Source organism: Apium graveolens, chromosome 4 (genome assembly GCF_009905375.1).
Source record: "Apium graveolens cultivar Ventura chromosome 4, ASM990537v1, whole genome shotgun sequence".
Classification (NCBI taxonomy): domain Eukaryota; kingdom Viridiplantae; phylum Streptophyta; class Magnoliopsida; order Apiales; family Apiaceae; genus Apium; species Apium graveolens.
Genome location: NC_133650.1, coordinates 35,564,085 through 35,584,758, shown reverse-complemented (window position 1 = coordinate 35,584,758; position 20,674 = coordinate 35,564,085). Strand labels below are relative to the sequence as shown.

General features: G+C 35.8%; 2 protein-coding genes across 2 annotated transcripts; both read left to right on the top strand.

Moving 5' to 3' along the window:
* The first annotated feature begins 446 nt into the window (after positions 1 to 446).
* LOC141716712 (PLASMODESMATA CALLOSE-BINDING PROTEIN 2-like) lies at positions 447 to 15,891 on the top strand. The gene is made up of 4 exons (XM_074518906.1): positions 447 to 610; positions 791 to 1,030; positions 1,145 to 1,178; positions 15,373 to 15,891. The coding sequence occupies exons 1-4, from the start codon at positions 550 to 552 to the stop codon at positions 15,623 to 15,625; spliced, it is 588 nt and encodes a 195-aa protein (XP_074375007.1). The 5' UTR covers positions 447 to 549; the 3' UTR covers positions 15,626 to 15,891.
* A 2,952-nt stretch (positions 15,892 to 18,843) lies between these two features.
* On the top strand, positions 18,844 to 19,428 carry LOC141718487 (protein FAR1-RELATED SEQUENCE 12-like). Its single transcript, XM_074520871.1, has one exon. The coding sequence runs from the start codon at positions 18,844 to 18,846 to the stop codon at positions 19,426 to 19,428; it is 585 nt and encodes a 194-aa protein (XP_074376972.1).
* The last annotated feature ends 1,246 nt before the right edge of the window (positions 19,429 to 20,674 follow it).

Sequence of the window (20,674 nt, the reverse complement as noted above, 5' to 3'; positions counted from 1 at the left end):
CAATATTGAAGCAAAGAATTATAATGCAACTAACCTTTTGAACATAGTAGCTAATGAATTTTTCGTTTTCGACATATTAAAATAAATTAAAGATACAATTAGATAGGTGAATAAGATAGGATTGATCGACTTAATTTCACTTAAAAAAATTATTTAACAAGAAAAGTATTGAAATAGTGGGAACCTTTAAATGAGTTTTTCGATTAAAATTAATTTATTTTATGAAACTTAAATATAAAATATAATTAGATATGAAAAATTATTCAAAGGGAAAAATATTAAGATTATTATGGTAAAAAACAAGAATACGTTGTGCAAGAATGAATTGAGGTGTGCGATATTAAGACTATTATGATAAAAGCAAGAATAGGGTGTCCAACTATCAAATATCATGGCCCTTTATTTATTTATTTATTTATTTGAGCATGCTATCCCTCCGTATGTTTTTGCTATTTTTCACTGCAACTTCTTAGAGTATATAAATATATACATCAATACACAGACATATATATCTCTCTCTCAAGCTAGTTCTGGAATCCAAGTTAATCAATGGCTCCAAAGTTGGCTACTTTAATAGGTCTTATGTTTGCCATGGCTGTTGGACATTCAAGTAAGCTTTACTCTTACCTACTTTCATCTTCTTCAGCTTTATTCTCACTCTTTAGATCTTGCATTCTTTACAATCTAACTATATATTCTTCTTGTGAAAAGTAAAAAGAAGAAGATGATTAGAAATTATATATTTAAAATACTCGAGTAAAATGGTTAATATTGTGGGGGGGGTTGGTAGGTGCAACATGGTGTGTATGCAAGCCAGGATTAAATGAGACAGTGCTTCAAAAATCGATAGACTATGCATGTGGGAGCGGAGCTGATTGCACACAAATTCATCAAAAGGGAGCTTGTTACAATCCAGACACAGTCCCTGCACACTGCAACTATGCTGTTAACAGTTATTTCCAGAGAAAAGCCCAAGCTTCTGGTTCTTGTGATTTTGCTGGTGTTGCTATTATTTCCACTTCTGACCCAAGTCAGTCTTCCCTAATTTCTAGTTTCAACAGATTATTGGCTTATTGCTTATTATTTATTAATTAATTATTATCATCATCATTTTATCATATCCACATCCATTTCAAATTTACAGGCGTTGCTGGCTGCGTTTATCCCTCCAGTGCAAGGTAACTTTTGTACACTGTTAATACTATTACACACAAAAATCCACCCACACAAACACAATCTTTATGCAAAGCCTAATATGTATAGTACACCTCTCTGTTTTTCATGTTCCCTCTTGTTTAGTCTGTTTTTTAACCCACAATCAAAGATGAATCTATTTGGAGTTACTTGCATTATTATGTTGTATTCCTCCTATAGTGCTGCTGCTAATTGTACTTCACTTGCAAATGTATTTTATTACTCTCTCCCTTGGTTTGAATTTTATTTGTATGATTTTGACAAGAATATTAAGAAAAAATATAATTTTATAAGAAAAAAAAAAGTAGTTAAGATAGTGGTATCAATCAATAATTTTTTATAACCTATAATAATTGTAGTGAAAGAATATAAGTGTACAAACTTATAATTTTATTGATAAAGTTACTGGGGTCCATCACTATTAAAAAAAGTGATAAAGTTACTGGGGTCCATCACTATTAAAAAAAGAAAGCAATTAAGATGCTCTAAATTTATAAGTTTCTGCTTCTATCATGTTCATGTGTATATTGGTACATAATATAAATTTTGTATAAATTTTATTTTTGATAATTATTGAAATATATAAACTTGAGAGCAATATAATTACAAATTTTAACTAATTGTTGTAATTATAAAGTTCAATTATATATTTTACAAATACACGGAGTACCTACTAAATTTATCGAAAAATTTCAATTTTATTGTTCCTCCTATGTTTCAAATAAACTAAACCGCGGCTAGTTTTACTTTGCCGTAAATAGTTACTCTGTGGCTCCATTTTTATAAATTTTTCTTTTTAGTTTCTAATTTAATTTTATATATTTAAAAAATTAGTAAAAATAGTAAGATTTTATAATATAAAAATAATTCTAATAATTACTTTTTTTATTATATCCACTTTATATATTAAATATTGATTGTTGTCATTATTTTATCTATTTCTTCACACTAAATTATACAATCAATTCTTTATCTTTGGTTTGAGCACTAAGGCTAAGAAATATGTATAAAATAGTGAAAAAGAGAAGGAAAAGTGAGTGAAGTGGTGAGACCTATTGATTTTTAATATATGAAAGGGAGATAATGAGTAAAAGTAGCGTGAAAATGGAGAAAAAGTGGTAAAGTGATATGATCCATTAACTATTTTTGGTGGTTTTGAAATATAAAGAATTGTATTAGATATAAAAAAAAGTTTAAAGAAATGATTGACATACAAGAATTATTTTTTTTCATTTTAAATTCAGTATTGATTTTATTCCTATAAAATTTAATGAGATCGAGGGTATATAGGTTTATCAGCCGATAAAACACTAAGCTGTGCGCCCCTTCTCACAAAATAAATAAATATCAGGGGCTCTGTTAATAGTCAAAAAGTTGTACCACATCGAGACAATAGGACAGGTCTTTGTCCTCCGTGTGTCAGAAAAATATTGGGGTGATTCTGGACGCTCCCCAGTATCCATTGGATTGATTTTCATTTCCTCGAGATTTGTTCCTTTTTTTCGATGTCCTGATTTTTTTTTAATTTTCTAAATCCCTAGAATTTTGAAGTATCTTACTCTTTACTTAAGAAATAGGAGTATCTTGGGCTGTTCTAAGACCATCTCCGACGGTTGTGATCAAAAAATTTAAATTTGGATCAGTTTTAAATTTGGATCACAAACTGATTCAAATACTGATCCAAATTTCAGATCAATTCCAACAGTGTTATCTAAATATCTAATCCAAATTACTTTTTACATATAATAATATATAATTATCATATTAAGCAATTTTATCTTAAATTTATCATTTTATCAGTATTAACAATTTATATAACATTTCATAAATTAATTAAATCAAAGAATTCTCTGGCCCTTACACTGAGAGAGACTCTGAATCTTTGGATGATGATGTGGCCTCAAGAAGGAGGTCTGCTGGCAAAGAACCGATGCCTGATGGTGGCCAGCATCCTAGGAGCACCCGAGAGACGAATCCCAAGAAGTGCATGAGAGAATCAGGGCTCACGAGGATGAGATTCAAAGGCTGAAGCGTGATCTAGAGGCGCACCTGGCCCCCATACCCCCACTACCACCGAGGAGGAGAAATCCTCCTCCAATCATAGACCTGGATGGTCCACAGCAGAGAAGGGTTGTTGTCCCAAGGGCTGATCCAAGTGATATTTTGCCCCTAGGAGATCCTGACGATCCCACTCCAACATTTACTGAAGATATAATGAATGTTCATATCTCAAGGAAGTTTAAGATGCCCACCATCAAAGCTTATTATGGCACCGGAGATCCCGCTAATCATGTCAGGACATTTTATTAAGCAATTCATCAGTGGGAGAGTGCATGAGAAAAGTTCAGCATCCCTCATGAGCATTGTGCAAGGAAAAAAAGAGTCCTTGAGGGATTATCTGAATCGTTTCACTAAAGAGGCTTTGAAAGTCCCAAACCTTGATGACAAGGTAGCTATGTAGCACTACAACAGGGAACTAGGGACGAGTTCTTCAAGATGTCATTAGCCAAGAGCCGCCCTGAAAGTATGTTACAGCTCCAAGACAGGGCTGGGAAGTACATCAAAGTGGAGGAAAGCATGAGGAAGACGGTAGTGAATAACGAGCCTGCTGGTGGCAAGAAACGAAAGACTGATCTGGAATATATTGCTAAGGACAAGTATCCTAGAACTGAGCAAAGCAATGATTCAACCCCGAAGAAGGGAGGACTTGAATAAAAGTTCACTGAATATGCTAAGTTGAATGCTCCTGGAAGTCAGATCTTGATGGAAATCGAGAAAGATAGAGATGTTCGTTGGCCGAAGCCCCTGAAGGCTGATCCTACCAAGTTGGATAAAAGCAAATATTACAGGTTTCACAAGGATGCTGGTCATGACACCGATGAGTGTAGGCAATTGAAAGATGAAATAGAGTTCCTCATTCGAAAAGGAAGATTGAGAAAGTATACTGGAGATGGAGGAGATAAGAATAACAATGGAAGAAAGAATTACGATGATCATAGGTAGGATGAAGACGATCAGGGGCGAAATCTCCAGCCCAGGGGACGGGTGATAAATACAATCTTTGGAGGACGACCCCAAGGGACTGTGATAAATACAATTTTTGGAGGACCAACTGCTGCTGGTTCATCCAAAAACTCAAGAAAAGCATACACTTGAGAAGTTATGCATATCGTTGGGGAAGCCACGAAGAGGGCTATAACAGGAGTGACAATGGCATTTGATGATTCTGAATTGGAGGGTGTGAAATTTCCTCACGATGATTCGCTGGTTATAACACCGATAATAGGGAACAGCCCGATGAAAATGGTCCTTGTAGATAATGGTGCCTCGGTGGACATTTTGCTCCATGATACATTTTTAAGGATGGGTTACAATGATTCTCAATTAACCCCGACCAATATGCCGATATATGGATTCGCGGGAGTGGAGTGCCTCGTGGAAGGGATAATCAAGTTGTCAATGACCATAGGTCAGGACCCAAGACAAGCAACACAGATGTTGGACTTTGTAGTGGTAAAGGCTGGATCGACTTACAACGCAATCATGGGAAGAACGAGAATACATGCTTTCAAGTCAGTCCCTTCTTCCTACCATTCAGTGATGAAGTTTTCCACCCAGAATGGGATTGGAGAAGATAGAGGAGATCAAAAGATGGCAAGGAATTGTTATGTGGCCTCTTTTAGGACTGATGGAATTGGGGGGCAGGTTCTGCCTATTGAAGATCTGGATATCCGTAAAAATGATGAGAAAAGAGGGAAGCCAGCAGAAGACTTGGTTCTGATTCCTTTGGATCCCGAGGATCTTGAGAAAGTAACTTTCATTGGAACATCAGTAGAGGAGCCCCTTAGAGGGAAGTTGGTTAAGTTTTTACAAGAGAATAGTGATATATTTGCATGGTCGGCAGCTGATATGCCGGGCATAGACCCGAAACTGATCACTCACAAGCTGAACGTGGATCCAAATTAAAAGACTGTGAAGTAAAAGAAAAGAAGCGTTTCTCCAGAGAGGAAAGAAGCTATTAAGCAAGAAGTAGAGAAGCTCTTAGAGGCTGGTTTCATTGAAGAGATACAGTTTCCGGAATGGTTATCAAACCCTGTAATGGTGAAGAAGGCTAATGGAAAGTGGAGAATGTGCGTGGACTTCACTGATATAAATGATGCATGCCCAAAGGATTGTTTCCCGTTGCCGAGGATAGATACATTGATAGATGCTACTGCTGGTCATGATATGTTGAGCTTCATAGATGGATTTAGTGGATACAACCAGATCAAGATGCATAAAGATGACATCCCTAAGGTATCATTCATCACTGACTTTGGTGTATTTTGTTATGGCATTTGGTCTCAAGAATGCAGGAGCTACCTATCAAAGATTGGTAAATAAGATTTTCAAGGACCTTATTGGCAAAATTATGGAAGTTTATGTTGGTGATATGTTAGTCAAGAGTTTGTTAAGGGCTGATCACATAACCCATTTGAGGGAAGCTTTTGAGGTGTTGAGATATCACAAAATGATGCTAAATCCTGCAAAGTGTGCTTTCAGAGTGGGATCCGGAAATTTTTTAGGTCTGATGGTTTAACAACCCAACTAATAAATTTTTTCAAGATAATACTTATTTAAATCCAAACTCCATTAAAATCCGATAAAACTTTAAATTCTTGAAATAAAATACAACCAAATTATAACCAAACCAACAAACTCTAAAGAAAATCTAAGAAAATACAAAATTCCTCAAAGTCTTGGAACTCGCACTCTTCCCCTTAAACAACCCACCTAAAAGAGAGAATACCTGCCGGAAGAAAACAAGAAAAACAAAGAACCGGCAGTGAGCGAAGGGCTCATATACGGATATGAAATAAAGCATAACTGAACAAAGATTAAAGGATGACGAGGCTAAGAACACAACTGAATATCTGAATGAAGCACAATAATAATAGTGAATGAGATAATATAAAAAAAAATGAATACTCAACTCACAAAATAAAACTAAATGCTTACCACCCAAAACTTATCATACTCTTACACATATCCTTATCAATTATACATAATAATCACAAATAATATAATCGAAAGAATAATGAGAAAATGAAATCATACCCTTACACATACTCTTACACATATTCTCACACTTACAAAATAATACATAAAATAGCTTACATACGAACATGGGCGATAATCTTACACTTACAGGATGTCCTACATTTTCGGTAATCCAGAATTATGTAGTCATCAAAACTTACAGGGGCTTGCACAGCACAAAGCAAATGCTAGCCAATATCTTACAGGGGCTTGCACGACAATAAGCACGTGCTACCCAAAAGGCCAAATAATACACATACTAACCATGGCTATACGTGTCCCACAACTTCGGCGACACGCCCATAAAATTTAATTACACCGCATAAGAGGTGTCAAGCACGAGATTATCCACTCGCGACGAATGTCTTACAAACTCCCAAGTCATACAAATAACATAAATAACTCAAAATAAATACTCAAAGATCACACACTCAAATATCTTACATCTCCAAAATCATATATAAATTTATCAAAATAACCTCAAAACACTATAACCCAACATCACGAAACAAAATAACATAACAAACCACTAATTATGATAAGCTCAAATCTGATCAGTTTCAAAGAATGTGAAATTACTTAATAAAGATGAAGTCAACTGAAAAAGTACGAAACACGAAAGTCATCGGAAATTCCGAGACCTTTCCAAAATGGTAAGGCTCGTAAAAAACGAACAAGTAACGAATTCAGAAAACAAATAAATGCGGACTGCAAAATAGAATCAGCCCCTGATTACAATAGTATTTTGATGTTTAAGATATCAAAATCACAGAATTTAGCAGCGGAATGTAAACGCAAATTGCAGATATCGAAAAGAGCTTTCCAGAATGGTATTGCTCATAATATTTGAACAAATATTCAATTTAATATGATTTTTCAAAGGTTGGATATTCAAATCCCGAAGTCAAACAGGCAGGTCATACAAATTGCAAAAAAACTCATATTTAGAGACCGAATTTCACAAATGGCAAGGAACGAAAGTTGTAGATAATTAAAAGACCTTTCCGAAATGACCAAAATTAACAAATTTTAACAGATAACGAATCAGATATGAATTTAACAAGAAATCAGATCGTATACAATGAATAAATTGGAAACGAAAAACAAGAGAACAAAGAAGATATCCGTACCTCGAGATCTTAGTAACCGAGAATGCTAATAACGATTTCAGAAACACAAATCACAAGAACCCTAATTCCACAAACGCCAAATTTATAACCCTCCAAAAAGTTCTTGATATTCATCTCAATCTCCTTTTATTTTCTCTTTCTCTCTCCCTCTCTCCTCTCTTCTCCGATCAAAGTAACGCAAACCCTTTTTTAGCAAACCCTAACTCTTCTCTTCCTTCTTTCTCCCTTTTTTTTATTAAAACCCTCACTCTTTTTTAATTAAAGCCTACCATTTTTTTAAACTAATACTCTTAAAACAATATTCTGATTATAAATATAAAAATAAACTTACACAAATTTAATTTAATTACAACACATTGACATTAATAAATAAATAAATCAAATAATCCAACTAAAAATAATTATAAAAAAATCAGGATGTTACAGATGGTCTCCAAGAGGGGAATTGAGGCCAATCCTGATAAAATAAAGGTTGCCCTAGATATGGAACCACCACGTTCCATAAAGGACGTTCAGAAACTTACTGGAAGGGTTGCAGCTCTAGGACGTTTCATCTCCAAATTCGGAGACAAGTGCTTACCCTTCTTTAAATCCCTAAAGAAGGTTAAAGATTTTGTATGGACTAAGGAATGCCAGGAGGCATTTGAAGGATTAAAGAAATATATGGTTCAGGCCCCGTTGTTGGCCAAGCCAGCTCTGAATGAAACCTTGTATTATACTTGGCCGTTTCAGAAAATGTCTTGAGCGCTGTATTGGTTAAGGAGGAGCTTAAAGTCCAGAAGCCCATATACTATGTTAGTAAAATTCTGCATGGAGATGAGTTGAATTATTCAACTATTGAGAAGTTTGCTTTAGCCTTGCTGATGGCTTCACGGAAGTTGCGTCCTAACTTTCAGGCTCATAAAATTGAAGTGCTGACAAATCAACCATTGAGAAACATTATTCATAGTCCCAAAGCTAGTGGGAGGCTGATTAAATGGGCAATAGAATTGGGAGAATTCGACATCAAGTACAAGCCACGAATGACAATAAAAGCCCAGGAATTGGCTGACTTCGTGGTGGAATGTACCATACCCAACCAAGAAGTCGGGGGGCAGGAAGATACTATACCTCAAGACATAGACACAAAAGATGACAATGAAAAGGGCGCAAAGGAGAAGAAATATCGGGTTCTCTATTTTGATGGAGCATCAAAAACGAATTCAAGTGGAGCAGGGCTTGTTTTACAAAGCCCAGATGGAATCTTGATTGAGTATGCCATAAAGTTAAACTTCCCAACCACAAATATTGAAGCTGAGTATGAAGCCCTGATAGCTGGCATTGGCCTAGCAGGAACATTGAGTGTCAAGAATTTGAATATTTGTGGCGATTCCAAGCTTATCGTATCCCAGGTTAAGGGAGAGTTTGAGGCAAGAGATGAAACACTGGCTAAATATGTTCGCCTAGTAAGGGCTATGATGACTCAATTCGATGAATGCCATGTTGAGCACATTCCAAGAGAGGAAAATGCTAAGGCAGATGCATTATCTAAATTTGCTTCGTCAGAGATAGAGAAAAGTTCAAGGAGTGTATACTTCCGCGTTTTGAAAACACGAAGCATCGATGTTAAGCTCGTCACCCCTATAGGGCTGGGGACATCATGGATAGATCCCATTAAGGCCCATATTAAAACTGGTTGGCTGCCGAATGATGAGACTGAATCACGGAAATTGACTGTTCGAGCACTGAGATACTCCTTGATCGATGGGATTCTGTACAAAAGATCTTACGTAGTTCCTTACTTAAGATGTCTCAGGCCTGATGAGGCACGCTTGGCCCTCGAAGAAGTACATGAAGGTATTTATGGGTAACACTTGGAGGGAAGAGTACTGGCTCATAAGATAACCCGTTTAGGCTTTTATTGGCCAGAGATGATGGCCGATGCCAAAGAATATGTGAAGAAGTGTGATCGTTGTCAGAAACATGCACTGGTTGTTCGAAACCCCCCCCCCCCCGAGATGCTGACTTCCATCAACTCTCCCATCCCCTTTGCCATGTGGGGAATGGATATACTTGGGCCTTTCCCCATGGCCACGGCACAAAGAAAGTTCCTGACTGTAGCTATTGATTATTTTACTAAGTGGATTGAAGCTAAACCTTTAGCCAAGATCACAACTAAGCAGGTAGCACAATTCCTGTGGAAAATATCATGTGCAGATATGGAATCCCATGCATCTTGGTCACTGATAATGGAACACAATTCAACAACGAAGAGTTCAGGATGTACTACGAGGAGAATAAGATCGAAATATGGTTTACCTCTGTAGCTCATCCACAAGCCAATGGGCAAGCGGAAGTAGCGAATCGTATAATTCTAGATGGGTTGAAGAAGAGGATTGAGAAATCCAGGAATAAATGGATGAAATACTCCCAATACTTTGGGCTTACAGAACTACTTGTAGAGTCACTACCGGAGCAACTCCTTTCATGTTAGCATATGGGGCAGAAGCAATTATTCCTGTAGAAATATCGCACTCATCTCCCTGAATCCAAGCTTTTAATGCTGAGGAAAATGAGGAGGGGCAAAGATTAGCCCTGGATTTAATAGATGAAGTACGAGATGCGGCGCACGCAAAGATAGTGGAATGTCAGAAGAAAGCCTCCTTTTATTACAACCTAAGGGTAAAAGAGAAAATTTTCAAGTAAGGAGATTTGGTCCTAAGGAAGGCAGTAGCCTCTGGTGTAGGGTAGAAAGAAAAGCTCTCCCCAAATTGGGAAGGGCCATACAAGATTAAGAGCGTTCAGGGAAGGGGATCTTACAAGCTGGAAACCATGGATGGAGAAGAAATTCCCCGGACTTGGCACGCTCAAAACTTGAAAGTTTACTACCTATAGATTATACTTACTATAGTGGTAACAAGGTTCAAAAGAACCTAGAAGCTTTGCTTGCGTAAGATTTTATATTTGATTTCGGTAGGATTTGCATTTTAGTTCGTGATTGTTAAGGGTTGAACCAATGCTATGTAAGGTTTTGGAAAACCAGACTATATATTATTGAGTTGGAATTATTTCAATCTTTGGATATCTCAGTTGTGATAGTACTTTGTGCAATTTTAGCAAAAATCATGCTTTGATCACTAAAGGAAGAAGACTTCAAGAATTCTTTCATTATAAAGAGTGCTCGCTGCACGACTCTTAGAACTGAATAGTTCAAGTTATTAATCACCCCCCTTAAAAGTATAACACTTAGAAAGTGCTAAAAAACATAAAGGGAAGGTTATGGAAAAGGAAATAGCATAAATAAACCCCGAAGGGTAATAAGTTCCAAGTACAAATAAGTTAATACATAGAAAGCCACGATGGGCCAATAATAAAAGGAAACTAATCTAGATCCTTAAACAAATCATCATCATCATTTCCCCCATTAGTAACAGTAGAAGGGGGAACAGGCTCGTCTCCCATGGGGTTAGCATCCCGAGAAGGAGAAGCTGTGGCCTAAGCAGAAGTAGTCAGAGTGGGGGAGAGAGGAATATCCTCAAGAAGAGGTCCTGGCCCAGGAACAACAGGCACTGGGTAGTCAGCAAGGGTCACCTCCGGGATCTTCTTCCCAATCTCCTCCACTATCTGCTCCCAGCAGTTAGAAAAGGTCTCAGGAAAGTTAGCATCATACTCAGCATTTAGGACATGCTGAAAGTCCTAAGATGCCTTGTAATCCGTTATCACCTCAGCTCGAGCCCTCTGAGCATCCAGTTCCAGCCTGCGAACCTTCTGCTTCTGCTCAGCCAATTCCTCCTCCACTTCACGAAAGCGAGTGAACTTGGCCTATGAGGCCTTGAGATACCTGTCCCTATCCCTTTCGGCAACGGTCAGGCTAGTCCTCACCTCCTTCAGGTTGTGAAGGGCTGCCTGTAGATAGGTATTCATCTGCACAAATATGTTCAAACACAATAAGTTGTGTAAAAAATGGAGGAAAGATCGTAAAAACAGTTAAAGAATGAGTTAGGGAAGAAGCTTACTGAAGCTATGGCCTGAGCACCCAGGCACTCGATTTGTAGGTCGTCAGATGACTCTACTATCTCGGCCCTGTCGCGAGGTGTAACCACGCTCTCGGACCAAACAACAGCAGCCTCAGAGCTCCCCACTACCATGTCCCTGCTCTGAAGGCCCCAAGTCACAGTAAAGGGAGAAGTATCCTCATCGAGGCTAAGGGGTCTCGGATATAGAAGTAGGAATGGCCTCTTTAACCGTGACTGAAGGGCCGTCTCCAATCCTTACCCGCTTGTAGCGGTGAGTCTCAACAGCGGAGCCCCTGGCAGCACAGGCCTCCCTCTTCTTGAAAATCGCGTCCAGAGCCACCTTCGGTGCAAAAAAAGATATAGATATATAAGAAATAATGACAGAAATAAGGAGTTAAATGGTGAAGTAGAAAGGGGAAAGAAATACCCTCGGGAACCAGGTCACTTAGATTTAAATTTTGCAAATTGCCCTTTGAAACGATGAGAGCGCAATGATGCAAGTTATCAACTGTAATGGCCTTGATGGCCGCATCTTCATCTATTCCCAATTTTAGGTCCCTTAAAGAACTGTCTACACTTTTTGAGAAATTTGGCCTGAAAAAATGGTCCCAACCCTCCTCGGAATCCAGAAACACATAAAACCACTCGCTCTTCCAAGTTGGATACGAGTCGGGGTTAGTACCGGAAAAAAAACAGGAACGGGCCAAGGATCTATGAACTATTTTGACCCATCCTTGGCCCTCAGGAGCATTTAAAATTTAAATAAATAATGAAAGACACAAATGTTGGGCTCAAAACTGTGTTTACGCGATTAGGCCATGTAACAGTGAATGAACCGCCAAGAACGTGAGTTGGGTTGGAAAGACTCGGGCTTCAGCCAAAAGGCGAAAAATAAAGGGGTGCGGAGGAAGACGAAAACCAGCATAAAAGGTTTCCTTATAGACCCGAATGGCCCCGGGCTTTGGGTAACATGCCCTATCGTTTGGGCCTGGAGCCACGACCCTATAAGGGTGTGAAATATCAAATAAACGAGCTATAGTACCTACTTGTTGAGAATCATATTTAGAAGGGTAGTTGTAAGCATCTAAGTGGAGCATGTTAGGAAAGGCTTCGCCAAACTCGGTTAAAAGATCCCTAAGAGAAATGACTGAAGAATGGATGCGAGATTTTTTTACCTCGGCTGGCCCTAGATGGACGGGGAGCAGCTTGGGGAATCTGGGAGTGGGAAGAGTCGGAATCCGTCATGGATGGTTAAAGCTCGAAACCCAGAATGCTCTTAAAGATGAAGGAAGAAGATGAAGATTCAAACGGAATCTTCAAGAAAAACCCAGAAAATGGCGAGAACTATGGCAGAAGGAAAGGCCGGAAATCGCCTTGCAGTGGCAAAGATGGAGAGAAAATATTGTAGGAGGAGATAATTATTTGAGAGATTTAAGTACAGTGTGAGAAATGAACTCACGCTCCACTCCTTTTATAGCTGAGATGAAGGAACTCAACCGACAATTGGGCCTAAAAGAAATGGGCCTATCAAAGTCACCAAGGGCGGGAAGCCCAGGCGTTTTGAATTTTGAAAATTCAAATTCTAGAATAATTCTTTACTAAATACATAAGTTTAACTTACCCTAGATTTATAAAAAATCACAGGGTATAAATTTACGTACTAAACCATGCCTAGGAGACAAGATTCCTAGGCGTGGTACATAAGGTGTCTCCTAGGCGGGGGTGACCCACGCCTAGGATATATTAAGGCTTGAAAGGCAAACCACGCCTAGAGGACACAATTCCTAGGCGTGGTACCGAAATTGTCTTCTAGGCGGGGTGACCCACGCCTAGGATATACTTGAAAGCCAAACCACGCCTAGAGGACACAATTCCTAGACGTGGTATCAAACTTGTCTCCTAGGCGGGGGTGACCGTTGCCTAGGACGTATGGAGGGATTAAAACCAAACCACGCCTAGATGACATAATTCCCAGGCGTGGTACCAAACTTGTCTCCTAGGCGGGGGTGACCCACGCCTAGGATATACTAAGGCTTGAAAGCCAAACCACGCTTAGATGACACAATTCCTAGGCGTGGTACCAAACTTGTGTCCTAGGAGGGGGTGACCCACGCCTAAGAAGTATGGAAGGATTGAAGCCTAACCACGCCTAAAGGACACAATTCCTAGGCGTGGTACCAAACTTGTCTCCTACACGGGGGTGACCCACGCCTAGGATGCATGGGGGAACCAACAACGCCTATGAGACAACATTCCTGGGCGTTGTTGGCAATATGTCTCCTCGGCTGGGGTGACCCACGCCTAGGATGCATGGCACCATGAGAGCCCATTTTATGATTATTTAATTAATCAGAAAATGGTCCAAAAATCAGGAAAATTGCTAAAAATTCCCAAAAAAATTGGGAAAATTAGGCAAAAAATCAGGAAAATTAAAAAATAATTTTCAAAAATATTTTTTGATAAAATATTCTTGAAAGAATTGAGGAAAAATACCTGTGAGTATCAGAATATTCCTAAAAATTAAGGAAAAATCATTAAAAATACCAGAAGGTACACAGAAAATCAGTAAAAGTTAGGAAAGCCCGTAGGGATGGATCCCAAAGGGAAAATCATTATAAATGTGTAGGTCACTCCACAGTTTACGGTAAAAATGATAACCAAGAAAGGTAAAAACTTCAACTTCTGCGAAACCTTCGCAAGGTTTCGCAAAAGTTGGGGGGCAAATGATATGGGCTTAAAATTAGCCTAGAAATATAATTAATGTAAAATTAATTAGACCTGATGCGGTCCAATAACGAAGCCCAATTAATGAGGCCCAAAACACTAATTATTTATTAATTTTGTAATTAATAAATAGGGAAGATTACCATCTCATTAAATGAGTCCTAACAATGATATAATTCTATAAAAGATAGCCTCAAAGGCACTTACACCAACTAGGAGTCTGATTCTTTTATTCTAGGACTTCAAAATCTATCCAAGGACTGAGAACTTGTTCAACAAGTCTCCTAACTCTAGTCCAATTCAAGGACTCTCAACATCTATATAAAGGGACTCACCTCATCAATCAGAACTATGTTTTTGGCTTGATTCTCTAATTCACAGAGATACATAGGCATCTCGTAAAAGCAGAGTTAAGTTACGAAACACGAGACCATCCATTAAAGGCCTCGAGCTCCCGAACCTTAGTAATAAATACAGCAGTTAATACACCCTAAGTTTTTATCCATAATAGTAATGGACTCATGGTTCAGTTTCTTTTTAAGGATGAGTATAACTTATGGATGTAATCGAGTTGAGACGGGTCAAATACTGTTAGATTCGAATCGAACTCGATTAAAATAGTTCCTGTTTGGAATCAAATTCGAGTTTGATCGAGTTTTTAATTTCAAGTTCGAAACTCGACTCGTAAAAAATTTGATACGCTCGAGTTTGGCTCGAAAGTTCGAATAGATTTCAAAAAATACTAATAGAAACTTGAAATATTATAGGTTCGCTCGAATTCGATTCGATTATAGATATTAAAATATAAACAAAATAATAAATATTTATATTTAAATATATTTTTAATAAAAAATTATAAGTTCGATAAGGCTTGCGAATCATACGAGCCGAGTAATTTAAAGTTCGAGTTCGGCTGAGTAAAGAATTTCAAAAGCTTGAGCTCTAACTTGAGTTTGGTCAATTATTACGAAACCAAATTTGAATATTTAACCAGCTCCGCTTGATGAGCTTGAACAACTCACAAATATTTTGACTCGTTATAGCATTAGTCCACCTCGTATAAATGTGGGTACTGTATGGACATTTTCACTACAGCGAGAAAGACTTGAGAGTAGTGACAAAACTTTCATCTTTATCCTCCTGCATTGTTAAATACCGTTGCAACATTTATCTAGACTATAAACTACAAAGTCCCTGCTGTCAATGATACTATTTCATAATGTACAAATTATATTTCTAATTGACAACAGTGCCACTCCAACAAACACTCCAAAATCATCGGCTGGCACCATGACTCCTGTAGGAGGTTCCCCTTACATGGCCACTCCATCCAACGGTGTTCTTGGGGATGTCAATTCTTTAGGACCCTCCGGAGTGGGGATCAACACCGACGATAGCGCTGCCGGACAACAGAGTACTAGTAGAATTATCACAGGCATCATGTTTTTGGGGAATCTTTTGGTATGGGGGATGATAGATTGGGCACGAGAGGCACGAGTGTAGTAGCATTTTGGATGATGAGCAAGAAATGGCTGGCTTCATGTGACTGTGTAGCTAGTAAACAACTATTAAGCATGTGAAGGACCAATAATATATATATATATATATGTAAAAGGCAACATAAGCCTTGCTTTTGTTTTTTTTTGTTCCTGTAATCTTGTCTCATTCCTCTAGTTAGATTCTCTCATATTTTTTTAATGCTGCAACTAGTGGAGACTATTTTTCTCTTCCATGAAAGTGTAATTCATGCCATGTGCTGTTAGTTTAATTAGTAGCGCTTTCACAGTTTAGTTTAGATTACCTGTTAGCAAGATTTCGTATCTGCACTGCAGTCTGCACATGTTATATGCTGAACATAAGCAACACTACAGCGTAACACATCGCAATAAAGTATTCTAAAATTAAAATTATATCTGTTATTTTTTTTATTTTTTAGTGCAGATATTTTACCATAATAAAAATTAAAATAAACAATACTGATGTTTAAAAAATATAAAAATGATATAAAAAATATTAGTAATATTAACAAGTCGTATCAAATATATGGTTAATTTAAAAAAACTTATTTTAAAAAAACAATTACTACAAAAAAATTAGGGTTTTTTTCTAATATATCTTATTCCAAAAGATGTTTTACAAATATGTCCTATTTTTAATTGTAATTACGAATATATCCCCAATCAAACATTCTTTCTAATTTAAAGTTAATCATGGTAAATTTTATTACTATACATATCTAAAAGACATTTGTATCCTTAACTTTTATAACTTAGTAATAAAATATCAGCTTCAAATTAAAATAAAATTATTATTTGTCATAAACCAAAAAATATCTAGAACAACTATTAGTTGCATTTAAATAAAAGTCCACAAAATTGTTATTTTATTTACTTGCACAATATTTCACTAATAGTAAATTATAATTATTTTATTAAAAATAGAATTAATAGAGTATATAGGTAAATTTTGATGTTTGCGCACCAAGTGCACCAAGTAGTTAAAAAAGCATGATACAATTGCATGATCTTTTCAATAATAGTTTTCAAAAAAAATTATTGTAGGCGGAACAACAATAACCTCAATTATAGAGCAAGCAAGATTGAAGATACATGTTTTAAACAAAATGCTTAAACTACACATCCACATATTAAAGTTATTCTAGTAATATTTGATAGATATAAATTAATTTCATAACCTAAATATATATAAATATATATGTATAGTGGTTATACATACGTTAAATTTAACTATAGGACATATAAATAATTTTTCAATAAAGTGGGATATATTTATAAAGTATCCTATTAATTTGGGACACATCAAACAAATTCCCAAAAAATTATTTTTTTAAAAAAAAAGAATAAGACACTTTCGCAATGAATCATTGCGGAAGCACTTGCTTCCGCAAATGATTCATTACGGAAGGTCCGGAATTTTTTTAAATTTCTCGCTTCACTGGCAAAAAAATTTAATAATAGTGATGTTGATGATGATTTTAATAGAGAAGAGAAAATGAATATACATGGTGATAGTAATGCTAGTGATGATATTGATGATGTTAATATAAAATAAAAGTTTGTTAATGGAGATGATGATTATGATATGAGTTTTGGAAAAAAAAGTAATAGGTTTTCAAAATCAAATATGAATAGTGTTATCCCTTGTGTTGGGATGGTTTTTAACACTTTGGATAAAGCCGAAAAGTTCTATAAAGATTATGGTAGAAGTATTGGATTTAAGATTATTATTTGGAGTACCCATAGATATTTAAAGGGAAATGTTGTATCCTCGCGCTTGTATATTTGTCGTAAGGGTGGGAGATTAGGTTCTATGAAAAAGGATGTTGAAGATTAGAGAAAGGAAAAAAAATAGGATTAGAGATGTAATTCCAAGAACAAATTGTAATGCTCGAATGTGTGTAACTCATAGGGTTAAAAATAATAAGTGGGAAATAACTTTGGTTCAATTGAAACATGATCATGATATGGTAACTCCGAATAAAGTACAACTCATGCAAAGGTAAAACATATTGATTCGGCGACCCGAGCATTGATTGAGTTATTTAATAAATCGGGGATTGAAACCGCTCAAGTGATGAGATTTCTTGGTGAAACATGGGGTGGTGTGGAAAAACTTGGTTTTTCAAATCAAGATGTTCGTAATGTCATTCGTGATATAAGACGACGGGTGTTTGATTCCCGTGATGCGAATAGTGGGATGGCCTTGCTACGACAATTGCAAGAAACAAGTTTTGAATTTTTTTCTATCGAGTTGCTTTGGATGAAGAAAATAGAGTTAGAGGTTTGGTTTGGGTTGATGATCGATCATTGAACGCGTACTCGAATTTTGAAGATATTGTTTCATTTGACTTAACTTATAAGACCCATAGGTATTGTATGCCGTTTATACCTATTACGGGGGTCAATCACTACTACCAAAATATCTTGTTCAATTTTTCACTAATGAGGAATGAGAAAGAGACTTTGTACAAATGGGTTTTGAACACACGGTTGGAAGCCGTTGTGAACAAACCTCTCCAAACAATCATTACAGTTCAAGATATAGTGTTGGGAAATTCTATTTCCGATATTTTTCCACATACAAAACATATATTATTTTCGTGGCACATAAGTAGTAAATTTCCCGAAAAAATATCGGTTTTGTACACACAATATCCGGATTTTAAGGTGGATCACTGGTTGTTTATACAAGTCGTTGTCACCCACGGAATTTGTTGGTAAATGGGAGGTTTAGGTTGATAAGTATGGACTCGAGGAACATGTTTGGCTAAACGAGATGTATGCCATAAAAGATCAATGGATTCGCACTTACACAACACAATATTTCTCCGCCAAAATGACCACCACCTCACGAAGCAAATCTATGAATTCATTTTTTGACGAGTATGTGAAACCTTCAACTGGGTTAAAAAAATTCTTTGAGAATTCACAAAGGGCTTTGGAAACTTAATACCTTAACAAGGTTAAAGCCGATTATGAGACTAAATACAAGCAAAAGAGATTATTATTTAATTCCTGGTTGGAAATTCATGATTCGTCTATTTACACATAAGAAATATATTTCGGAAATATCAAGAAGAGCTTAGAGAAAGCGTATCTTATGTGGTAATGAGTTATACAAAAGGTTCCAATTACATGTAAAAGTATTATTTAGTTGAGAAGTATAATGTTCCGGAGAATTGTAGAAGAAGTTATGGGGTGATGGTTAACCGTATTGATGAAAACATTGATTGTGCTTGTAAAAAATTTGAACACTCCGAGATTCTTTGCAAACATATCCTCCGCTATCTTGACAAGAAACAAAAAACTACAATACCAACAAATTTTGTCAAATTGAGATGGACAAGGAACACATTAAATGGGGGGTTTTCACGTTATTATCCTCCCGTTCTTGTTGAGGTTGGTGATTTAACAATGACAAGGTATAGTTCTTTGTGTAAATCTTTTCAAAGTTTGATTGCCATTGGAAGTTGTTCGAAACCACGATACAATTATGTCATGGATTTGATTGAGAAAGGAAAGTCTTACGGGATTGAAAATTTCTGGGAAGAGGAAGATAATTCAAGAACGGAGGAGTCACTCCACAATTACGGAGAACATGATCCGATATTCAATCCTCTAGTGTCACAAATTAAGGGAAGACCGAAGGCGGAAAGGTATAAAAGCGGTGTTGATGCGTCAACTTCAAAAATCAATATGCGGAAGTGCGACGCTTGTGGTTTACTTGGTCATGATAGGAGAAAATGTCCAAAAATGCCAACTGAATATTTAATAAATTTGAATTAGAAGTGTAATATTTAAACATATTTTGCTAATGTTCATTAGTATATATTTAAGTTTTGATTTTGTTTTAATTCTTTAAGATTAGATAAGTACATGTTTAACAAAATTTAAAATTGAAGCAATTTGGTAAGACAAATTACAGTAATTATTATCTCAACATTTCTGATTTTTGACATTTTTTTAGAATTTTTAAAACTATAAATTATTTTTATTTTTATTAATTATTTAATTTCCATTGCACAACTACGAATTTTTCAGAATTTTAGCAGTAGAAAAATTCATAAAAAATTGAAAATTGAAGTAATTTGGTAAAACAAATTACAGTAATAATTTTCTCAAAATGTTTGATTTTTGAAATTTTTTCAGGAATTTTTAAAAATTATAAATAATTTTTCTTTTTTTTAATTATTAATAATTTCCCCCTATTTTCCCCTATTTTTCACAGCTTCAAATTTTTCAGAATTTTAGAACTAGAAAATTTATAAAAATTGAAAATTGAAGTAATTTAGTTAAGAAATTACAGTAATTATTTTATCCAAATTTCTGATTTTTAAAATATTTTCTGGAATTTTTAAAAATTATAAAATATTTTTCCTTTTTTAAATATTTAATTTCCCTTCCGCAATGATTCATTACGAAAGGTCCTTAGTTTTTCCTTGTTTTTGGATAGTTACGAATATTTAGAATTTTAGCACTACAAAAAATCATAAAAAATTGAAAATTGAAGTAATTTGGTAAAAAAATTACAGTAATTATTTTCTCAAAATTTTTTGTTTATGACATTTTTCTGGAATTTTTCAAAATTATAAATTATTTCTCCTTTTCTTAATTATTTAATTTTCCTTCCGGAATGATTTATTGCGGAAGGTCCCCTATTTTCCTAGGGTTTTTGCACAACTTCGAATTTTTCGGAAGTTTAGCACTAAAAACATTCATAAAAAGTTGAAAATTGAAGTAATTTGCTAAAAACAATACAATCATTATTTTCTCAAAAAATCTGATTTTTGACATTTTTCTGGAATTTTTAAAAATTATAAATTATTTTTCCTTTTTAAAATATAAGTAATTTGGTAAAAAAAATTAACGGAAAACACATGTATGCCACACACACATCATTGCTAAAAATATACGATCCTATAGCCTTTCGTAAATTTGAGTATTTGCTTGCAATAATCAATGAATTAGCTGCTATCATATTTCTTACTTATGCATTGATCTTCTCAATTTACTATTGGTGACATATTACAGA